This window comes from Terrapene carolina, unplaced genomic scaffold (assembly GCF_002925995.2).
Source record: "Terrapene carolina triunguis isolate 2854851 unplaced genomic scaffold, T_m_triunguis-2.0 Scaffold113, whole genome shotgun sequence".
Lineage (NCBI taxonomy): Eukaryota > Metazoa > Chordata > Testudines > Emydidae > Terrapene > Terrapene triunguis.
In genome coordinates, this window is record NW_020664464.1 from 27,343,951 (window position 1) to 27,365,527 (window position 21,577).

The window sequence follows — 21,577 nt, forward strand, 5'->3', positions numbered from 1 at the left end:
TATAATATAATATAATATAATATAATATAATATAATATAATATAATATATGGAGATATCCTATCTCCTAGAACTGGAAGGGACGTTTGTCACACAAAAGATTTCATCTCAGTTATGGCTTCTAGCTATCTCACATTAGGAAAAACTGTCAAACTATTTGGATTGCTAAAGAATTCCAGAAACATAAAACACCAGCCTAACCACCATGCTATTTCATACAAAACAGGTAAAAAACATAATCCATATTGTCATACCAGTAGATGTAAAGGTGATGTTGTGGGACCTTTGGCAGAGATTTTCTCCCAGAGACCTCTCCGAACATAATGGACAGTAGTCCCAGCAATATTGAATGTTCCTGAATGTTCTATCTTCCAGTCACTATTAATGGACTGTTTGCTGGCATCTCGAAGAGCTGTGGAAATATTAAAAAATGATGTGAAAGAGAACTTTACTGTAATACTGTATGGCGTCTTCATATTGTACTGTCAGTATAATTTACAAGTTGGTCAAATCACAGGATTCAATTCACAAAGCTATTGGTCATTCATAACCTACATAAATAAACTTCAACAACAGCACATTCTAGATTCACTTTCTGGCAAGTGACATGACAAAAAACATATGTCTGCCATTATTTGGATTCTTCTGAAGTTAGGACAGTTTTATTGGCCTGATTACAAGGACTAACGGCCTGTAGCATTATTCAGTAACTTGATTAAAACACAGGTCAGTCAGGTCTATACAAGTTCTTTGCCCCCAAGATGGTAATTTTTATGAACCGACAGGACCTAAGGAATAAGGGGGACAAACGGAATGCTTCAGAAATCACAGAGCACCTCTCTGGGTCAGTGCAGATTAGGATTTAGAAACCTCCTGCTTTCAAGTCCTTTTCTTTTTAACTAGTAGACCCCATTGCTTACTAACTGAAAATGTGGAAATGCTGTAATTGTCCCAGACAGGCTACATTTATGCACTATATTTCTGTTTTTTTTAAAACGGACTTTTGTAAATAGGCATAATTTGATGTTTCAAGCCAGGAATACCTTTGTTGGGGGAGGGCTCTTTCCCCCTTTTGGCTTCATCGTAAGCATTGATTAGACTAAATAAGATACACTTCAAGGAATTGAGGATAAATGGTTTTGCATCATTTTTGATACATGCATTCAGTATTTTTTTCCTCCTGTGAAGAGTCTGTAATTCTTGAAAGAATCAGGCTCTTGAACAGTCATGTGAAGTAAAGTATACTCAAAGTCACCTTGTGGGCAAGAAGTTCTACACATTCCCCATTTAAATTGGATGTTTGGCTTCAGAATTATGTGAAAGAACCTCAACACCTTAGTTCGTGCCCAAAATTTCTTTTAGAGTTGTATATTAATGTGAGTCATTCCTGGTGATCAACTTCTCTCCTATTTATATTTATACTGTTATGTTATGTTTCTATGGGAAACAATGGCAATAGGACCATCGACTGGCAGGAATACAATTGCATTATTCACCAATAATGTGTGCCACTACAGCACTGTACAATAAATAGTAAGATTATAAAATCCATTAATGCTGTAAAATATTCCTGTACTAAAAATATCCAGTGATTTTATAAGTTTCAAAAATTGGCCTTTTAGGTTTAACAATTCAACTATTTAAAGTTAATTAAGTTCCATTTAGTAGTTGGTAGTAAGGTCCAAATCCTCTCCCCAGCACACAACCAAAGTAAATGGGCTACAAACTGGGGAGGTCTGCAAGGGTCAGAGAGGGTAAGATGGAATGGAATCCTCTCCCTGATCAACAGAGGAGCTGCTCTGCAGCCATATGACTTTAACAACCTCTTCAGGTTTTGTACCCAGTCAATCATAGAAAAGAGGGGGTTTGGCTGCTGAAGTAACATAACTGTGGATCCACCTAACCCTGTCCCATCTCCAAAACACTCCATGTTGGCACATAAGGTGTGCAGAGGGTGCAGAACTCTGAACAGACCTCCCATGTAACAGAAACATTCTGGTTCTTTTTGTATTCTTGTCACATCTGAGGGCCCATACTTGAGCTGCAGAATTTGACTCGAAGGAAGGAAAGGTGGTCCTGTGATTAAAGCTCAGGACTGAGAATCAGGAGATTTAAATTCTATTCTTGGCTCTGCAACTGCATATTTAACCTTGGGCAAGTTTATCTAGATATACTATATGTCCTAGTCCTGATTACTCCAACTATTTTCATTCTAAGCTTGACAATTGCAATCTTGGTCCTCTCAAGTCCATTCAAAATGCTATTGCTAAAGTAATTTCCTTGGCTCATTGGTCTATGTCTTCCATCTCTTTGCATCCCTATATAAGGCCCTTCATCGTTTAATTCTGTCTTACCTATCAGTGCTAATATGTAATAAGCCTCTACTCTACCAACAATGTCAACCTTCATCCCCATGCATGGGAGATATTCCCTATTAATGTCCATAAAGTCAATACATTATTCTCCTTTAAATCTTTTTAAAACTCATCTATGCCATGAGACTTGCAAAACAAACTGGCTAGACATTTGGTATGATGAGACTTCTGCTTAATATGCTAATCACGATGGCTCTATCAGGGCGGGCTCCAGGGTTTTTGCCGCCCCAAGCGGTGCCAAAAAAAAAAAAAAAAGCCGCGATCGCCATCGCGATCTGCAGCGGCAATTCGGCGGGAGGTCCTTCGCTCCGAGCGGGAGTGAGGGACTGTCTTCCGAATTGCCGCCGAATAGCTGGACGTGCCGCCCCTCTCCGGAGCGGCCGCCCCAAGCACCTGCTTGGCAAGCTGGTGCCTGGAGCTGGCCTTGGCTCTATTTACCTTTCCCTTTCCCCCACCATTTGTTTCTCATCATCCAATCTCAAAAGTTATAAAGCAGAAATAGAAGGGATTCAAAGGTGGATGATGAAAATGACTAGAGTCATGGAAAGACTTTCATATGAGAAAAGACTGGAAAAGACTGGTCTGCCTGATTTAGAAAGAAGATAACTGTGATATACAGAATAATGAATGACATTGAGAAGGTAAATTAAGCACTCCCATTTACTTTCTCATAATACAAGAACAAGTGGCAATCAATTTAATACTGATCAAAAAAAAATAATTAAACAGTATGTGACTGACCTGTGGGAACAGGTTACCACTACCATTGAGACCAAAAAGATTAATTAAACATTGTGTGGCTAATGAGAATACATACTCATACTTCAGACTACCACTAACTGGTAGGGAATAAGAAGAAACTTCATCCATGCGCAGGTTATTCCATTATTTTCCACTGTGTAGTTTCTTGCATCTTCCTGTGAAGCATCTGATATAAATCACTGTTAAATCAGATTCTGGATAATCTGGTATGGTAATTCCTATGCTCCAAATTTCCCTCCTGTACCTCATTTTTCTTGGGCTTACGTATATGAACATTTAGTTCACAGCAAGTTGTGGTGTAAATCATCCTCACACTAGACTGCTGCGCACTAAATGTCCATGTGGATCCTGTTGCTGCGCACTAGAAGTTCCATAGTGCCATTTGCTCTACCCTACTTTGAAATGGGAGTAGATTAAAGCTTGCTGGGGAACTGAGAGCAGGGTCCACACAGACAGTTAGCACGTGGCAGGCTAGTGTGAGGTAGATTTTATCACCCCAGCTTGCTGCAAACTAAGTATTCATACAGACAAGCACCCTGTCTGTAAAATGGGAATTCCTACTTCACAGGAGTTTTATGAAGCTCAATTAATTCAGTTTTATAAAGCCCATGAAATAAATGGAAAGAGTGCCACTGCACTACGATAATGGAAAGCATAATTTACTACTTTTCATTATTGCTATTGTGACAGACCCAGACCAGTGGGGTACAGGAGTCTGGTAGAGGGCAAATATACTGGTCACTGGATGAGTAGTTTTCTGTTCCCTGAGTGACCAGAGCAGGGGCTGCACTAGAGTAATCAGGAACCTGCTATAACCAGTTAAGGCAGGCAGGCTAATTAGGACAACTGGAGCCAATTAAGAAGAAGCTGCTAGAATCAATTAAGGCAGGCTAATCAGGGCACCTGGGTTTTAAAAGGAGCTCACTTCAGTTTGTGGTGTGAGTGTGAGGAGCTGGGAGCAAGAGGCGCAAGGAGCTGAGAGTGAGAGGGTGTGCTGCTGGAGGACTGAGGAGTACAAGTGTTATCAGACACCAGGAGGAAGGTCCTGTGGTGAGAATAAGGAAGGTGTTTGGAGGAGGCCATGGGGAAGTAGCCCAGGGAGTTGTAGCTGTCATGCAGCTGTTACAGGAGGCACTATAGACAGCTGCAGTCCACAGGGCCCTGGGCTGGAACCCGGAGTAGAGGGTGGGCCTGGGTTCCCCCCAAACCTCCCAATTGACCTGGACTGTGGGTTCTTCCAGAGGGGAAGGTCTCTGGGCTGTTCCCCAACCCACATGGTGAATCTCTGAGGCAAGAAAATCTGCCAATAAGCACAGGACACACCAAGACAGAGGAGGAACTTTGTCACGCTATGTAAACACATTTACAGAATCCTTTTGCAGTACCTAGTTAAAGTTAAATACTAAGAGTAATCTGCAAAGGTTATTTTATTTCAGTTATTTTCTTCCTCAATCTTTATCTAGGGTGAGTTGAGCATCCAACACATGCATGTCTAAACATATGTCAGATCCTGTGACATTCTCTCTCAGTGCCTATTCCTGATCAATCTGATGCCACAGAATGCGCCATTCTGTAATACAGATCAAAAGCTAGCCTGTACCAAAAGAGTGACAGCTAAATTCCATTTACTTAATAACTGAGTGATGGTGAGGAATGTGGTATATTTGCTGGATTTATGTACTGTAACGGTGAGCTCTCTCTCTTTACGTGGACACTACTGAAATATCAGCGTTGTTCTGACATTTTTATTTTTGATTAAGTGGAAATTGCCAATTTTTGTAGAGAAAGGATAAAAGATTTTAAGAAAAAGGGGATTGAGTTCAAATGAGGGGGAAGTTCACATTTTTGTGACTTCTGAATTGATGGGCGTTATATTGTGTGCAGAGAGGGTACAAAACTTGGTGAGCCACCACATGTAAAATTTCAGAATGTAATTTTGACCATTTACTACTTCTCCAGGAACACTTGCCAGTGACTAAAATAGTGTGTGTGTGTGTGTGTGTGTGGAAAAAAAAAAAATCATAAACCCCTGAAAGTGTACATTCTACTTTTAGTATTTTTAAAGTAAGCCACTGTTTCACATTTTCAAAGCCAATTACAGGATTTGAAAACCAGGAAATTTGGTGGTCAAATACCTTAAGCACCTTTGAAAATTTCAGCTTAGTGCCCTGTAAAAGGCAAAATTATGTCACAACCTTATATTTGGAGCCACTATCAGTGCCTCTCAAATTAGATATAATTTGATATAATGTACCAATATTAGTGTTATTTCTATTTAAATGTACTTTTGCAAGCACATTTTTCAATTTTTCATTATCCAACAATGGGACATTTAAAAATATTGAAAGTAATATATTTGGTACTCCTTTAGTGCTAAATAATGAATAACATAGTTTAATTGATAAATATCTTTGATTATGTGAAGAAATTTACTATTAGACATTATATTACTTTCATATAGAGATATTATAAGTTGAATAACCTAAACTCCCCATCATCTCTCAAATAACTGAGGGTGAAGTTTGATATTATCTCTCTGTAGGAAGCTCTCCTATTTGTTGCTTGTCCCTTAATTTATGTCAGGCCACTGTTTTGAGCATAAGGAAACCAAAGAAGAATAGTTATCAGGACCACACAACCTCTTTGCAATGGTTTGATTAGGTATATCGCAGCATGCACAGTGTCAAAAAGAGACTCTCCCTTCCCCAAATGAAGAATTTCAGAAAAATGTTCAGTTTTTACAAAATCACATACTCCAATAATTAAACATTTTATGAAAAGCTACGCAGGGCAGTATTTAGAATGTGCCTGAGAAATATTTCCAATAAGATGTGTAATAAAAAGGGAAAGATATAATATGGAGGTAATGCTGTATAATAGGAATAGTACAGAAAACAAAGATGACAGTTTATATTGATCATCGGGTTTTCCTAGTACTGAAGAGAATATATTTCTATTTTCCCCTTTTAAAATACAAATAAAGTATTTAGATATTTGTGATTCAATGTTTATTAATGGCTTTTTTGGTATAACTAATGTGATTCCAAATATATATCCTGAATTTGTGTGTGAATATTACATACACTCATGTGGGTAAAGAACAAGCCTATGGGGGCTGTTTTTTCTTTTCTTTTTTAAAGTAATAACTATCAAAGCACTGGGCATTTCCTGAGGATTACTGATGGGCAGGAAGGAGATGATGGCACCTCAGCAGAACCTCAGGCAGTTAACCTTAACAGTTCATTAATCCTCAGGAAATGCCATGTGCCAAGGTCATCAAGGTTACTACAAAATGAAACCGAGGAGACAGGGTGTTGGGATTTTTATGGATGATACAACTTTAACTAACTTATGTAAAGCAATCTGCATGTATTCTCTCTCAACAGTTTCTGCAAATAATAAGAAGACCATCACTATTCAACAAAGCATATGCTTAAATCTCATTGAAGTCAGTAGGATTTAAGCATGTGCTTAAAGTTAAATATGTACTTAACTGCTTCACTGAATAGCAATGTGATTTAAGTGTTTTAATTTGTGTAACTGTTTTCACATATACATGTTTAAATCTTTAGCACTGTGGATAAATTTTCACATATTCTGTCACTTCCATTTTGTACCTACTCTGACAATAAAGTTGATGAATCCTCTAAGTACCCAAGACAATTTCTCAAGAATAGTAACTTAATGGCATTTATCAAAGAGAGGGTTGTTGCACAATTGTTCTATGTAGCTCAAGGACCAGATTAAAAAAAAAAAAGAGCCCAGAGGCTCATATTAAAGTATGTATGTGCAAAAATGTATACATAATGTTTGTGTGTATACTGTAGTTACGTTTGTGTATGCCATCTGGATAAATGCATCAACAAATGGCTAATTACATGTCTAACTAGCCATTTCTTTTTAATTACCCATTTTGCATGGATAGTCTTTGAAACTGAGAATGCAAATATAGGTGCATAATTGTGCTCACATTTTTGTGCTTTGATCTTGTGTCTAGATCTCCTCCTTTAAAAATGAAAATAACACATAAGCAAGATATAGCATGGGTCTTTTCTGAACAGAGGTCTTGGATTTAGCTTTCATAAATGAGAAGGAATAACTAACTTTTAGTCATTTCGCAATTTACTGCTTTGGCAAGGTGAGAATTCTATAAATATTTTCACCAAGTTTAAACAAATATCAGTTGAGCATGATAGACTTTCATATGCTTAATTCTGGGTGTTTTCTGAAATGTGTTGATCAACTGCTACCAGTTCTACCTATTACGTATGCACAAAACACTGGACTGGGAGATCTGACTGTGACTTTTCTTCTCTAATATTTGAATGAACTGAAAAGGACTATTACAGACAGTAAATCCCACAGAGTCTTTGTTACCAGATTAAAACAAAATAAAACCACATAATCTTCTCCATGAAAAAAAATGTAAACCCACAGTGTTTTTTTTTTTTTTTTAATTTGGCAGCTTTAGTTTCTATCATTCTAAATCACAAAATTCATGAAATAAAGTACTAACTAGCAAGAATATAAACCATTAGCAAATTCTAAAGAACATATGATTACTTTATACTGGTATAAAATTAGCTCCAAAAGTGCTACATATTAACCATATTATATGAATTTTTAAGCACGGGGAAGTGGGAGGGAAATATGCTTGGTCTTAATACACAAAGTTGTACAAATTCTTGTTGATAAAGACCAGATCCTCAGCTGGTGTAAATTGACTTCAACTGAGCTATGACAATTTAGACAAGTTGAGGATCTGGCCCAAGATATTTAAAAGCATTGTCAGAGATGATATTTAAAACTGTGTGTGCTTTGACAGGCTACATAAAAGGACCATATGACAGATTTTTTTCCTTAGGAAGCATATTCCATAATGGAAACCACATGCAGCACAATTATGCATTAGATGCCTCAAAATGGAACTGGTGATTACAAATTTGTGTAGCATTAAATTCTCAGGACTCCAAAAGGCTTACATCTTTGAAAGAGATTGACTGTATATCTGAGAAGTCACAAGTAATCCACTTCTGTGCTACATATAAAAATAACTATTTTTTCCTTCTAACATATGTTTAGCAGAATATCCGAAGGTAAGGAGATGATTATAGTTGTTACACTATAAAACAATTCTTTAGTTATATTCCATTATCCATTCTTATTACATCATTATGGGAATGGGTTATGTCATGTCATTATATAATACTGTCACAAGAATGAGAATTCTGCCGTGAAAGCCTAATACATTCTTAATGAAAAACATACTGTAAACTACCTTTTTTACCCCACATTAATGAAGTTTTAAAACAAAAAATCATTGTACTTCCAGCCTGTTAAATTTAAAATTGAGGAAAGGACAAAGCACAGCATTACTGTACAACAATTCAGCTAATACACGAAACACTGAATTTCTCATAACTTATTCTTATGATAGAGATTGTAAAGCAAGAGAAAATTAATCAAGTCTCCTGGCAACAGTTTTAACATGATTTGAAATAATACAAATGTTAATCTACTCCTTAGACAGAAATCTCAAATTCCTTCTTGAATACTGTGTTTTAATTCTAAAATTAATTGGATTTCAGATGCATGGAAATGTTATTAATTAAACATCTGTTTTCTCTTTTCGTCATTGAGTACAATTTCTATCCACCCACATGATCTTAAGAATGATGTACTGAAGAAGGATCATTATTGCCATTTTGACCATGTAATGTATCTAGGGCTGACTAGCTAATATGTGGATCTTTCACAGGTAAGAGAGATTCTGTAAATCTTTTGAGTCTGTGCAGGACCTAGTCACAGTGTGGCTGGGAGTGCATACACTGTCTTATCCCCATCTAGGGTTCTAGCTCCCCAAAGGGGTGAGGAGAGAGAGAGAGTGAGGATTGGGCCATGGCAGAGCTGCCCAACTGCACAGACGATCACATGTTGCAACCTCTCCTCTCCTAGGATGGTAGAATTGCTACCAACGAATCTTATGTTCTCTGTAGGGCTCAGGAACAATTCTGGCACAATCAGTTAGAATTCCTCCTGAGAGTTGCTGCTGTAGAACAGCCAGTCTCTCTCTTTACTCATGTGGACTGTGGCTATAAGGCGCAATTTAGCCAATACAATTGCAGGACCCAGATCACAGTGCTTCTGCTCCCCACTACTTGTGAAGATGGAAGCACAGTTCTGATTACCCCCATACTGAATTTACACTAGTACAATAAGGGCCAAATGTTCCAATAGTCTTAACTTGGCTTCTGCTTTGGAAGTGTATATTTTTGCAGCCATATTGCATGCCTCTCTATAGCATTTATAGAGGTTATTTTCTGAAAAATTGGCCCTGAATATGTAAAGTTGACATAGTTTGTTGTTAGGGCCAGAAATTAAGAGAATAAAGCATTCAACATTGTAAAAATAGCATAAAGAAACTTAAAAATTAAAAAAAGAAACGAGAATAGTTAAATTGTTTATAGGATTTGTGATAGGGAATGCTGGATGTAGCTAAGGATGTATCAATGTGCATTACAACTGTCATTTTTCAGTTACAGAGTTTTCTACAAAATGATCTTTTTGAGCTGAAATCTTCATTCTTGGTCTCAAACTTTGGAATTCTTTTCATTCTGTTCAGACTCTTAAACTGCTCTCAGAACTGTTGCAACCAAGCAACTTAAGAAAAGTTTAAAGGAAATTCCTTCCCGCGGTAAGAACATATGATTTTCACTTGAACAATATTATTCAAGTCCTTTTCCTGCTCCTCAATAATACAAAAATGGCTGAACAAATGCCCTACAAATATAACAATAGCTGGACCTCAATGAGGTTGAGTTGCTTTAAGTTCTTAAAAAAAGTAAAAGTAAAATGACAAATGACTAAGAATTAGTGACCAACCACGATAAGGAGCACATTTCCAAAGATTTGTATCATGTCTGAGGATGCCCCTTATGATACTTTGTGATGTTATGTAGTGACACGAAAAAAGCATGTATATTTCTTGTTGAGCCTAACCAAAGTATTGGTTAGAAGAAGAGCTGGATTGCTACTCACAAATGAGTTTGATTCCTCTAAGTCAAACAGAAGCATAGATTCCTCACTCAATTTCCGACTATTCTGTATGTCACCTGTGTCCCAGGTGGGTATGGCCCAGATTTTTATAGCTATTTAGGTGATGCAGCACTCAACATTGCAACATTGAACTGATTTAGGAGCCTAAGTCTCATTTTTCAAAAGTGATTTAGGCACTTACGAGTCTAAGGGCTGGTCTACACTGAAAAGTTAGGTCAACTCAGCTATATTGCTCAGGGGTCACCCTGAGCAACGCAGTAGAACCTATTTTACCCCGATGAAGACAGCACTATGTCGATGGAATGCTTCTGTCTGTAACCCACACACCTCCTGGGTGTCCCATACAATAGGATTGGGACTGTCCCCTGCCCCTCATTATCAGAGTGCGCTACAAGAAGTTTGGACAAGATGAAATGGACTAGATGATGAAGCTGAGTGGTTCATATATCATAGGAACTGGGTAAGTAAATACACAAGTTGTAAAAGACACGTCCACTCCTGCACAGAATAATATATTACTAAATATCTAAGGTATGTTTGGTTTTCAACTTGCATTATTTAAAAATACTACTCTTAAACAAAAATACCCTAGAAAACTTACCACTAAAACTGAGGTTATCAATTTGAGATTCTGTTGTATGAGCTGACATCATTTCCAACCTCTCCCCCCCCCCAAAAAAAAGAACCATCAGTGTATTTACACAATAGAGAAATCCAAAATACTGAACCTTTTAAGATATTTTAACAGAGCAGGAGCAGCTCTCATGATAACTTGAAAGCAAACCTTTGAACTCCAGGACTGCTATTATTAAGATTTATGATCTTAATTTGGTTTTATTTTCCATGAAAACAGTGAGATTAATCAGATAAAACCTTTTTTTATAGGTTAATTATGCTTATACAAAGATCAAACCAGGGACTTTTCATTTCATTGCACTATTAATTCTTACTGGTTCTGTTTCTCAGTTTAAACTGAAAACATGGAACAGAACAGCAACAACTGTAATTTTTCAGGAATCTATTAAAAAGCAAGCACACAATTGTCATTCCCCTGAGGCTCAGTTCCTTTAAAGGTCCTTTCCACAGAATTCACTTTCTTTTCATATTCTCTGTGGTTCACTTCTTAGTCAGACATGCCAGGAGTATGGTAATTTTTTGCTGTGGGTACAAACAAAAAATTAAACAAAATATACCTAAGTAGCTGTGAGCTGGTTTTTCTTCCACAACTTTGATTCTTCTTGCTCCTGCAGGTATCACCAAAGCTTCAACGTAACCTAAGCATGAGATCAAATGTCGTGAGTTAAATACAAAACTATGGAACAGTAGATTTTGCATTTTTTGTTTTTTTTTAACCTGCTATTCTATTCTTCTTTTTAATCTAATATTGTATCATATTTTCCAGGATGTCCTGTCATAAACAGCCTTTACAAAGATAGCATGTACTGTGAACGCCCAAAAATAAGTTCATGTAAAGGGTATGTTCCATGGTCCTTGTGACTGACTGCTATGAATACTAATGGGAGATGCCCATATAGAGCCAGAACATTAAAGCTGCTGAGCACTTACAACTCTCATTGACTTCATGGGCCCTGATACAGCAAAGTATTACTTTAGCATGAGCCTTACACTTTAGGTCTGTGAGTAGTCATAGACAGCCTGGGAGTTAAGGATGTTCAACACTTCATGGAATCAGGCCCATAAACAAGGAGAAAATATAGCCCTCTGTGTCTTTAATTAGCACTCCTATATGAAAAAAAAAAAGACTTCAAAGATAAATTTCACAAGGCTTATTTTCTCTCCTTCATGAGATAAGGAGATGGGGCTGCTAGGTTTCCTGACAGCCCCATTAAAAACTCTAAAACATTGAAAACACACAATTATCCATGTGATGTGCTATATATAATATATACTATGATCTATAGCCAAATGAACATAATAAAGCTGCTATTCCTTCAAGAAGTTCTGGGGGCAGAAACCACATGGATGAAGTTGGCTCAAGATAAATGGAGTGCTCTATCATTATGGGCACCTGAAGCCCATGATGGAATTCCAACATTATGTGGCATGTATAATTTTGATGTTCTGGTTTTAAAAAATTAACAAATAAAATACATTGAATGTGGTTTCTAAATCTCTTTTGTTCCTTTACCATACTCAACCCTTATTCTGACATAGATTTGAGCTTTCAATTGTGCGTATTAATAATTTGGTGAACTTTTCAGTTATGTTTTCAGTTAATAAGAAAGTAGGATTTATTAAAATGTTGTATAGTCAGCTGCTTTAAATTAAAAAAAAATGGTTAAAAGGCAGTGCAGGAAGCTAGTTATTGGTGCAAAGCTATATCCAATCAGAAATTTTATTTATGAACCAAGACTTTAAAAACCCCTAGACAGACCTCACAGAATAGATAACAACATATGACTTTTCATTTTGTAAATGTAGTTGTAATATGAAATTATATTACTGAGTATTGACATCCTGATATCCTATAGTTGACATGAAATTATCCCATTTAATGTAGTATATTTTAAAAAATTTGTTAAAAGTTAATTAATTAAAATTTCAGTTTCCAAAGTCAGAAAATATCTCCTCATATAGTCATGCTTAAAAGTTGATTAGTACTGCTCCATGATAGTCCTAACCTAAAATCCTACAATATGTTTGGATGTTTATCTCTGTTATAAATGCCAGTTGACAGATTTTGACTGTGGTCAGCTACCTCTTCTATAGCTTTGTAGATTCAAACTTTGATCTGTAACTGAACTTAGCAACTCTTTCTTTATATGTTCGTAGCCTTCAGACTTGTTTGTGTTTCAGTTTTCCCTGTCCTACATTACCTCCAGCCTCAGAAAGGGCTAAATTCAAGTATCTGAAGGCTGTGTCCAATTTTCTTTTCTAAAGCACTGCTTAGTTTAGTCTAGATTGCACTGAAATCTCTCAATTTTTCAAACATATATAGTCTGCTTCTCATTATAGTATCTTGTGCAAAATAATTTACTCGCTATCTTGAAAGTTTGCAAATTTCTTTAGAAAGAAGCGGAAATCATAACTACACACAAACATTTCACAGCTAAAATAATGATCTATCAAATGTAATTTCAGATAAAGGATTGTTCCAAATGTGTTCGCTTCTAGACACAGCAAAAGGTGAACAACCTTATGGCTTTAGGCCCCAATTCTGCAAACACTTATGTGCATAAGTCATCCGATTCAGCTCAATGGAAAGACTGAGGCCTGGTCTACACTAGGCTTTTATGTCGAATTTAGCGCCGTTATATCGAATTAACCCTGCACCCGTCCACACCACGAAGCCATTTAGTTCGACATAGAGCCCTCCTTAAATCGATTTCTGTAATCCTCCACAACGAGAGGAGTAGCGCTAAATTCGAAATGGCCATATCGAATTAGGCTAGGTGTGGATGGAAATCGACGGTAATAGCTCCGGGAGCTATCCCACAGTGCACCACTCTGTTGACGCTCTGGACAGCAGTCCGAGCTCGGATGCTCTGACCAGCCACACCCCGGGAAAATTTGAATTCCTTTTCCTGTCTGGGCAGTTTGAAGCGCAGTTTCTGTTTGGACACCGTGGCGAGCTCAGCAGCAGTGGCAGCAGTGGCAACGATGCAGAGCTCTCCAGCAGAGATGGCCGTGCAATCCAATAGAAAGAGGGCCCCAGCATGGACGGATCGGGAAGTCTTGGATCTCATCGCTGTGTGGGGAGATGAGTCCGTGCTTTCCGAGCTGCGCTCCAAAAGACGGAATGCAAAGATCTATGAGAAGATCTCTAAAGCCATGGCAGAGAGAGGCTACAGCCGGGATGCAACGCAGTGCCGCGTGAAAATCAAGGAGCTGAGACAAGGCTACCAGAAGACCAAAGAGGCAAACGGACGCTCCGGATCCCAGCCTCACACATCCCGTTTCTACGAGGCACTGCATTCCATCCTAGGTGCGGCCGCCACCACTACCCCACCCCTGACCGTGGACTCTGAGGATGGGATATTGTCCGCGGCCGGTTCCTCAGCGGACGGGGAAGAGGAGGAAGGAGATGAGGAGGACGAGGCAGTAGACAGCGCTTACAACGCTGATTTGCCCGACAGCCAGGAGCTCTTCATCACCCTGACAGAGATCCCCTACCAACCCTCCCCAGCCGTTACCCCAGACACAGATTCAGGGGAAGGATCAAGCAGTAAGTGTTTTAAATATCCAAACATTTATTTACAACATAACTGGCATATTTAAAATATTAACAGTAGCTAAAGTGCTTTAAAACATGTAAACATTTATTTGCAACAAAACAGGAAGATTGAAAATATTAACAGTGGGTAAAGTGCTTAAAAACATGTAAACAGGAAAGTCAAACAAAAGGGGAATCAGTGCAAAGTGTATCATGATTACTCCGTCTTTGGGCGCCTCAATATATAGTCCGAACCATTTTAAAAAAATCTCACAATGTCCGCTTCATGATTATAGTGCCCAAAACCCTGCAGTCATTTGTCCCTCCAAGGGCACCTAAGCCAAGAACTGGTCAATGTAACCGGGGATCGAGGCGACATCCTCCGGGGAGAACTCCTCATACACCTCCTGCAGGTGTTTTTCAAGCCTCATCAGCAGGTTCCTGGGCAGGGACAGCTTATTAGGCCCCCCGTGGTAGGACACGTTTCCCTGCCACAACGCCAGCAGGTACTCCGGGATCATGGCCTTGCACAGCAGTGCAGCAAATGGCCCCGGTTTCTGCAGGCTGTCCCGGAGCATCTTCTCCTTCTGGCTCTCGGAGACCTTCAGGAGGGTGATGTCAGGCATGACTCCCTGCTGTGAATTAGGTAGGGGAAAGTTAGTATTGGGACTGCTTGCCCGTCCCTTTACAGAACTGCAACCGCCGGTTTACAGCCACGCGGTTTACAGCCGCGAGGGGCTGGGACAGGGCCAGAGTTCATGCTTGCAGGATTGCTGCCAGCAGAGACTCGCATTGCTTTCTATGTGAAAGGAGGCCAGTGCCACTCTTAAAGTTTTAAGCGGCCACAAGTCTACGGCTTACCATGTTTGCCATCTAGACAAAGTCCGGTGTCCTGCCCTGCTCCTCAGCTCGCCACAGCAAGACCGCAGGCACTGTAGGCGAGGGCCGAAAATTCGACCTTGTCCTCAGTGCGCGTGTGATAGGTGCTCTGCATGGTCTTGTTCACAGAGAAAGACTATGTTCTCTGTTCACAGATACATTGCTCTGTCTCAGGAATTCACTCCCTTTTTCCAATTCCCACAGCCACATCTGCCCAGAGGCTAGCGCACATTAGGAGGAGGAAGAAGAGGACACGGGAAGACATGTTTGCTGAACTAATGGAATGCTCCCGAGCACAGGCAGCCCAGCAGACACAGTGGAGGGAGAACTTGTCCCAAATGCACCGGGCAAACATTGAACGGGAGGAGAGGTGGCGACAGGAGGACAGGCAGGCTACTCAAACGCTGCTTGGACTAATGAGGGAGCAAACGGACACGCTCCGCCGCCTTGTGGATGTTCTGCAGGACCGGAGGCAGGAGGAGAGAGCCCCGCTGCAGTCTCTCTGTAACTGCCCTGCCCCGCCACCAAGTCCCATACCCCCCTCACCCAAAGTCCAAACACGGAGGGGTGGAAGGGGCCGGGAAAAATTTCACTCCACCCCTGCGGACTGCTCTACCACTAGAAGGCTCTCATTCCCCAAAATTTGAAAAGTCCTTTCCTACCCGCCTCACACAAGACCCCGTCCAAGTTTCACCCCCCCGTTCCATGTGCGGTTGTTAATAAAGAATACGTTTCTGTTCATTTCTGTTTCCATCCTCTTCTTTTGGAGGGGAGTCTGTCTGGAGGGGGGGGAAGGGCCTTGGTCATTGGACAGGACAGTCACCTTTAGCAGGGGGCAGGTGCAGCAGCAGGGCACATATACAGTGCAGTGACTAGTTATCCTGGTCAGTCTGGGAGGTGGTTTTCATGTTCTGTGTGGTGGGGGCGGTGGTGTTGCTCTGTGACTTGGTGGCGGGGGAGGGCAGTTACAGATCTTATGCAGCGGTCCTTACCCTGGATCACAGAGCCGCGCAGCAGGGGATCTGTAACCCTCCTCCCCCTGCAAGACAGTCACATAGCCGACACATACACGCAGTCCCGGCCAGGAGGGCTGGCAGGCTCCGTTGAAACAACCAGTCCACCATCGCGGAGCCTGTCATTCCTGGAGTTTAGAAGCATCATTTGCATCACAACCCTAAACCCGCTCCCCGCCACAGTCTGCGTCCCAGGTTTAAAACATTCCCGTGAAAACAGTAATAAAGACAACGGTGTCCATGAACAAAACAGAACAGATTTTATTTTTTGGGAAGGGGGTGAAGGGGGTATGTAATTGGAGAGGATAGTCGACGGCAACTGGGTAAAGAAACGGGGGCAAGTTCAGCTTCTGTGTCCACAAACTTAAAAGTCAATGGGTACCCTGCTCAGCCTTGAAACTGGCTTTCAAAGCCTCCCGGATGCACAGCGCGTCCCGCTGGGCTCTTCTAATCGCCCGGCTGTCTGGCTGGGCGTAATCAGCAGCCAGGCTATTTGCCTCAACCTCCCACCCCGCCATAAAGGTCTCCCCCTTGCTCTCACACAGATTGTGGAGCACACAGCAAGCTGCAATAACGATGGGGATATTGGTTTCGCAGAGATCACAGCGAGTGAGTAAGCTTCTCCATCTCCCCTTGAGACGGCCAAAAGCACACTCCACTACCATTCTGCACTTGCTCAGCCGGTAGTTGAACAGTTCTTTTTCTGTGTCCAGGGCGCCAGTATAGGGCTTCATGAGCCAGGGCATTAGCGGGTAGGCTGGGTCCCCGAGGATCACTGTAGGCATCTCCACATCCCCAACAGTTATCTTGTGGTCCGGGAAGTAAATACCTTCCTGCAGCCGTCTAAACAGACCAGAGTTCCTGAACACGCGAGCGTCATGAACCTTGCCCGGCCATCCGACGTAGATGTTTGTAAACCGTCCCCGATGGTCCACCAGTGCTTGCAGCACCATTGAAAAGTACCCCTTTCTATTGATGTACTGGCTGGCCTGGTGGCCCGGTCCCAGGATAGGGATGTGAGTCCCATCTATAGCCCCACCGCAGTTTGGGAATCCCATCGCAGCGAAGCCATCTATGATGGCCTGCGCGTTTCCCAGGGTCACTACCTTTGACAGCAGTACCTTGACGATTGCCTTGGCTACTTGCATGACAACAACCCCCACGGTAGATTTGCCCACGCCAAAGTGGTTCGCGACTGACCGGTAGCTGTCCGGCGTTGCAAGCTTCCAGAGGGCTATGGCCACTCGCTTCTGGACAGTCAGGGCTGCTCGCATGCGGGTGTCCTTGCGCTTCAGGGCAGGGGACAGCAACTCACAAAGTTCCAGGAAAGTCCCCTTCCGCATGCGAAAGTTTCGCAGCCACTGGGATTCATCCCAGACCTGAAGCACTATGCGGTCCCACCAGTCCGTGCTTGTTTCCCGGGCCCAGAATCGCCGTTCAACAAAATCCACATGCCCCATTGCAAACGTGATGTCCTCGGCGCTGGGTGTCGTGGTTTCTGACAGCTCTGTGCTACTCTCCGACTTCAGGCCCTCACTCCGCTGCCGTAGCCTCCTCGCCTGATTTCTCTGCATCTGCCTCTGGGAAAGGTGTATGATAAGGTGCGAGGCGTTGAGAACGGCCACAACTGCAGCGATGGTCGCAGCGGGATCCATGATCGCAGTGCTGTGGCGTCCGCGCTGTCACTGATCAAAAAGTGCGCGAACTGATTTCCCGCCGGCGCTTTCAGGGAGGGAGGCAGGGCGGTAGTGACTGACGGATGACGACAGTTACCCAAAAGCACCCTCGCCACAATTTTTTACCCAGAAGCCATTGGGGGCTCGACCCAGAATTCCACTGGGCAGCGGGGACTGCGGGAACTGTGGGATAGCTGCCCACAGTGCACTGCTTCCAATGTCGACGCTTTCCCTGGTAGTGTGGACTGACAAAGTCGAATTACTGTCCTTAGTGTAGACACACACGTTCGACTTTCTAATATCGATTGCACATATTCGATTTAACTAAAATCGAACTACTCTCGTAGTGTAGACATACCCTGACACATGAGAGTCAGATCAGGCCTTAACTGCTAAAACATTTCAGAAATGCCATTCAGATTTATGTTGTTATTCACAATTTTATACTCATGTTATTACACTTTATAAGAATTTTTCTTTGGACATTTGTCCTTCATATTCTTTGTTTCCTCGTTTGCTTAAAGACCTTGATGTAGGTGATGTATAGTAATCTAGATAACATTTATTTTCAAGAACAGTAAACATATGCAGGTACTGTATGTCAAAAATCTGAAGTGGGGTTTACTAAATACTTGTTTCTATCTGTCAAAAACAGCCTCTTCTATAAAATAGTGTCCTTCATACTGGGGGAAACACTATTTTATACAACTGCAGCCAATGCAAATTAGATAATTCCTTCTCTATTGTAATTTAATAAATACATCAGACAGAGCATCATTTTACAATTTCTTCATTAGAAAATTTTCATGTGAATTCTCCACTCACATCTCAACTACTGCATATCATAATCAAACAACAATCAATAGCTTCACAGAAGTCTTCTGCAGCTCTCTGAACATAGTTCTTAGGCACTTAACTGTTAAGCAAAAATGAAGCATAGTTCTTGACACACAATTGCATCAAAACACTGCATGGTTTATTAAGTAAAAAATAAGCAGATATACCTGCTCCTCTGGTATGGTTAAAATCGCCTTTAATAACTTTGCATGATTTTCCATTACCATTGCAGACACCACAATGATCTTCTCGTGCCAGAGATCCTAATATTCCATCACAGCCAAATTTCTGTGGAGAAAAATAAACCTCTCATTGTAATTAAGGGTAGGATTGTGTGTTTAGACTGGTGCAGAGCTGTCCCACCACAGGGAGAGCACCAGAAGGCATTCCAGATGACAACTTGCTTCCCCCCTTTGGAGGGTACATGCAGCTTATTAACAAGCCCCCACCCCACTCACGTGGCTGGCCAGTTCTGTTGGCTGGTGTATATTGGATGGAGCCATGTCCCAGCCCCTTCCTTGCTCTGCCCCTTCACCTTTGTGGCATTGTGCACTCCTGGGGGTGGTCGGGACAGCACAGTCCCTCTGTTCACCTGATCAGAGTCAGTAGCTTTATCTGTTGCTTACGCTGGCTGTGCAAAGCAGGGAAGATTCTTTGGGCTCCTCTGTATATTCACCCACATAAGGGTCAGGCACAATCTGACACCAAATAATTTACTGTGCTAGTTACTATATTAAAAGAAATGTGAACGTGTCTGGAACTTGTATTATGTACTTGGAAATGTAACCCTGACTGATGTTTTATTGAAAGGCTATCAACACAAATACTAACCTTAAAACAAGAGACATTTATTCTAGCAGTACACAAATTACTTTGCTATGCTTATTTCTATTCATAAACATCATTGCTAATTTGATAACAAAAAACAGATTACACTGAATACCATATGTGGTTCTTATATAAAAAGGCTAGAGATCCCAGAGTAATCAGAATGAACTGTATTAGTATAGGTGCACTCATCCAATGAAACCAATAAAACCACCACTCCTTCTCATAAATCATCAAGGAAAGGGCAGAGTAACTAGAAAATAAAATAACTCCATAAAAAGAGAAATTACTGTGAACTGAAAATCCGTTCATGTTCAAGTACATGATGACTGTTATTGCATTTCTCCATTTGAGTTCTTTTAAATTAAAGAGAGGAAAGTAACAGATCAGGATTTTCAGATGGGAGTTGTATGCCTATTTCCTATTACCACATGTCTAGACTAGGATAACACGGGCATTTTTAAAGTGTAAAGTTAAAGTGTTTGAATTAACATGTTAGCTGGTTAAGATGAAACCTACGCATTAAAATACAACTTGCCCCATTTACAACAGGGTTTTATAATGTATTGGTTAATACTTTTTAAAAAATCTCTTTTTATCCTAACCTAGGCATACCCTGATGTGGCAGGGTTTAGAGGATGCCTGTGCAAAGATCTCATTCATTGCAGTAAAGAAAACAACTGAGTGGTGTAGGGCTACACACTATTGAATTATTTTCAATAATGAATTAGGAAGTAGCCAAAAAGAAACCTGTGGGAATAAAAAGGAGTGAGGAGGATGAGGGACCACCAAACGAGACAAAGAAAGAGCAGTTAGAGAGATACGAATTTGCATGTACCAAGTGAAACTTTAAGGCAATTTATGGCATAAACTTTTAGTAACATGCACAGAATTAGTATTAAGCTTCTATTATACATGATTCAGGCCCCTGGGTTGTCATTTACCTTGACCTATAATTCTATATTTCTGGAAATCAGGCTGAAATAAATATACATGCACACTCTACATCAGTGTTTTCCATGCTTCTGAAAGATAAGCCCCTCTTCAAGAAAATGAAATCAATCATCCACTGCCTCACCCCCGCAAAGTGTTGTTAAGATCTGCTCATCTGAATGTATACGTTTTCTGTGCTGCCTTTCCCCAACCCCAGCCAGTCCTTCGGGTGCTGCTCCACATAATGTACACCTCTACCTCGCTATAACGTTGTCCTGGGGAGCCAAAAAATCTTACCGTGTTATAGGTGAAACCGCGTTATATCGAACTTGCTTTGATCCCCCGGGGGGGGGGGCCCCCCCCCCCCCCCCCGGAGCACTGCTTTACCGCGTTATATCTGAATTTGTGTTATATCGGGTCGCGTTATATCAGGGTAGAGGTGTATTGTAAAAAGTGAAATGAATTTAAATTGTTACATTTTTTATATAGATATAAGAGAAAGGCAGTGACCCAGCTCTGGACATTTCTTATGCAATCTTCTACCAGAATTAACATGTATGTACCGTATGTTAAAAGTTGAGTCTAAAGAATTGATTTATACCTGGCATCTACCATTTGCGCAGATATCTAATCCATGCTGACCACAAGAAGTCCCATCCATCACCTTTTCTGTTAGAAGAATAGGCTGATCCTTTCCAACAGGGGAACAATATAATGCACAAGGCTTTTCTTTAATAGAAATTGGTGAAAAAAATGCCAAGTTAGTAAAACTGATTTAGTAAAAGTAAAATTCTTCCAAACCAATGTATTTGGTGGTGGCGCCCAGCTTTCTTAATTATATTAACAGACATTAATTATAACAAAAACTTATTTCATTTTATTTAAGGCAAATGAAAAAAAGATACTGAATCTTTCTTCTACAGCTCTTTTTCCTGTTAGAAAACAACTGTATTAAAATCTTCAGTCTACATAATACACGTCATGTTCACTGCTAGAATTAGAAGAATATGCACATTTCAGCTGTCTAATATTTTGATTGTAAGAG

General features: G+C 40.7%; 1 protein-coding gene across 1 annotated transcript in view; it reads right to left on the minus strand.

Annotated features, from left to right (window-relative positions):
• Window positions 1–21,577, minus strand: part of ADAMTS19 (ADAM metallopeptidase with thrombospondin type 1 motif 19) — a 271,112-nt gene that overhangs the window by 48,600 nt on the left and 200,935 nt on the right. The window contains exons 14-17 of the mRNA XM_026652365.2: window positions 21,134–21,261; window positions 18,939–19,059; window positions 11,386–11,466; window positions 254–411 (exon numbers count right to left, since the gene is read on the minus strand). Of these exons, the coding sequence (XP_026508150.1) occupies window positions 254–411; window positions 11,386–11,466; window positions 18,939–19,059; window positions 21,134–21,261 (488 nt within the window). The remainder of the gene's footprint in view (window positions 1–253; window positions 412–11,385; window positions 11,467–18,938; window positions 19,060–21,133; window positions 21,262–21,577) is intronic.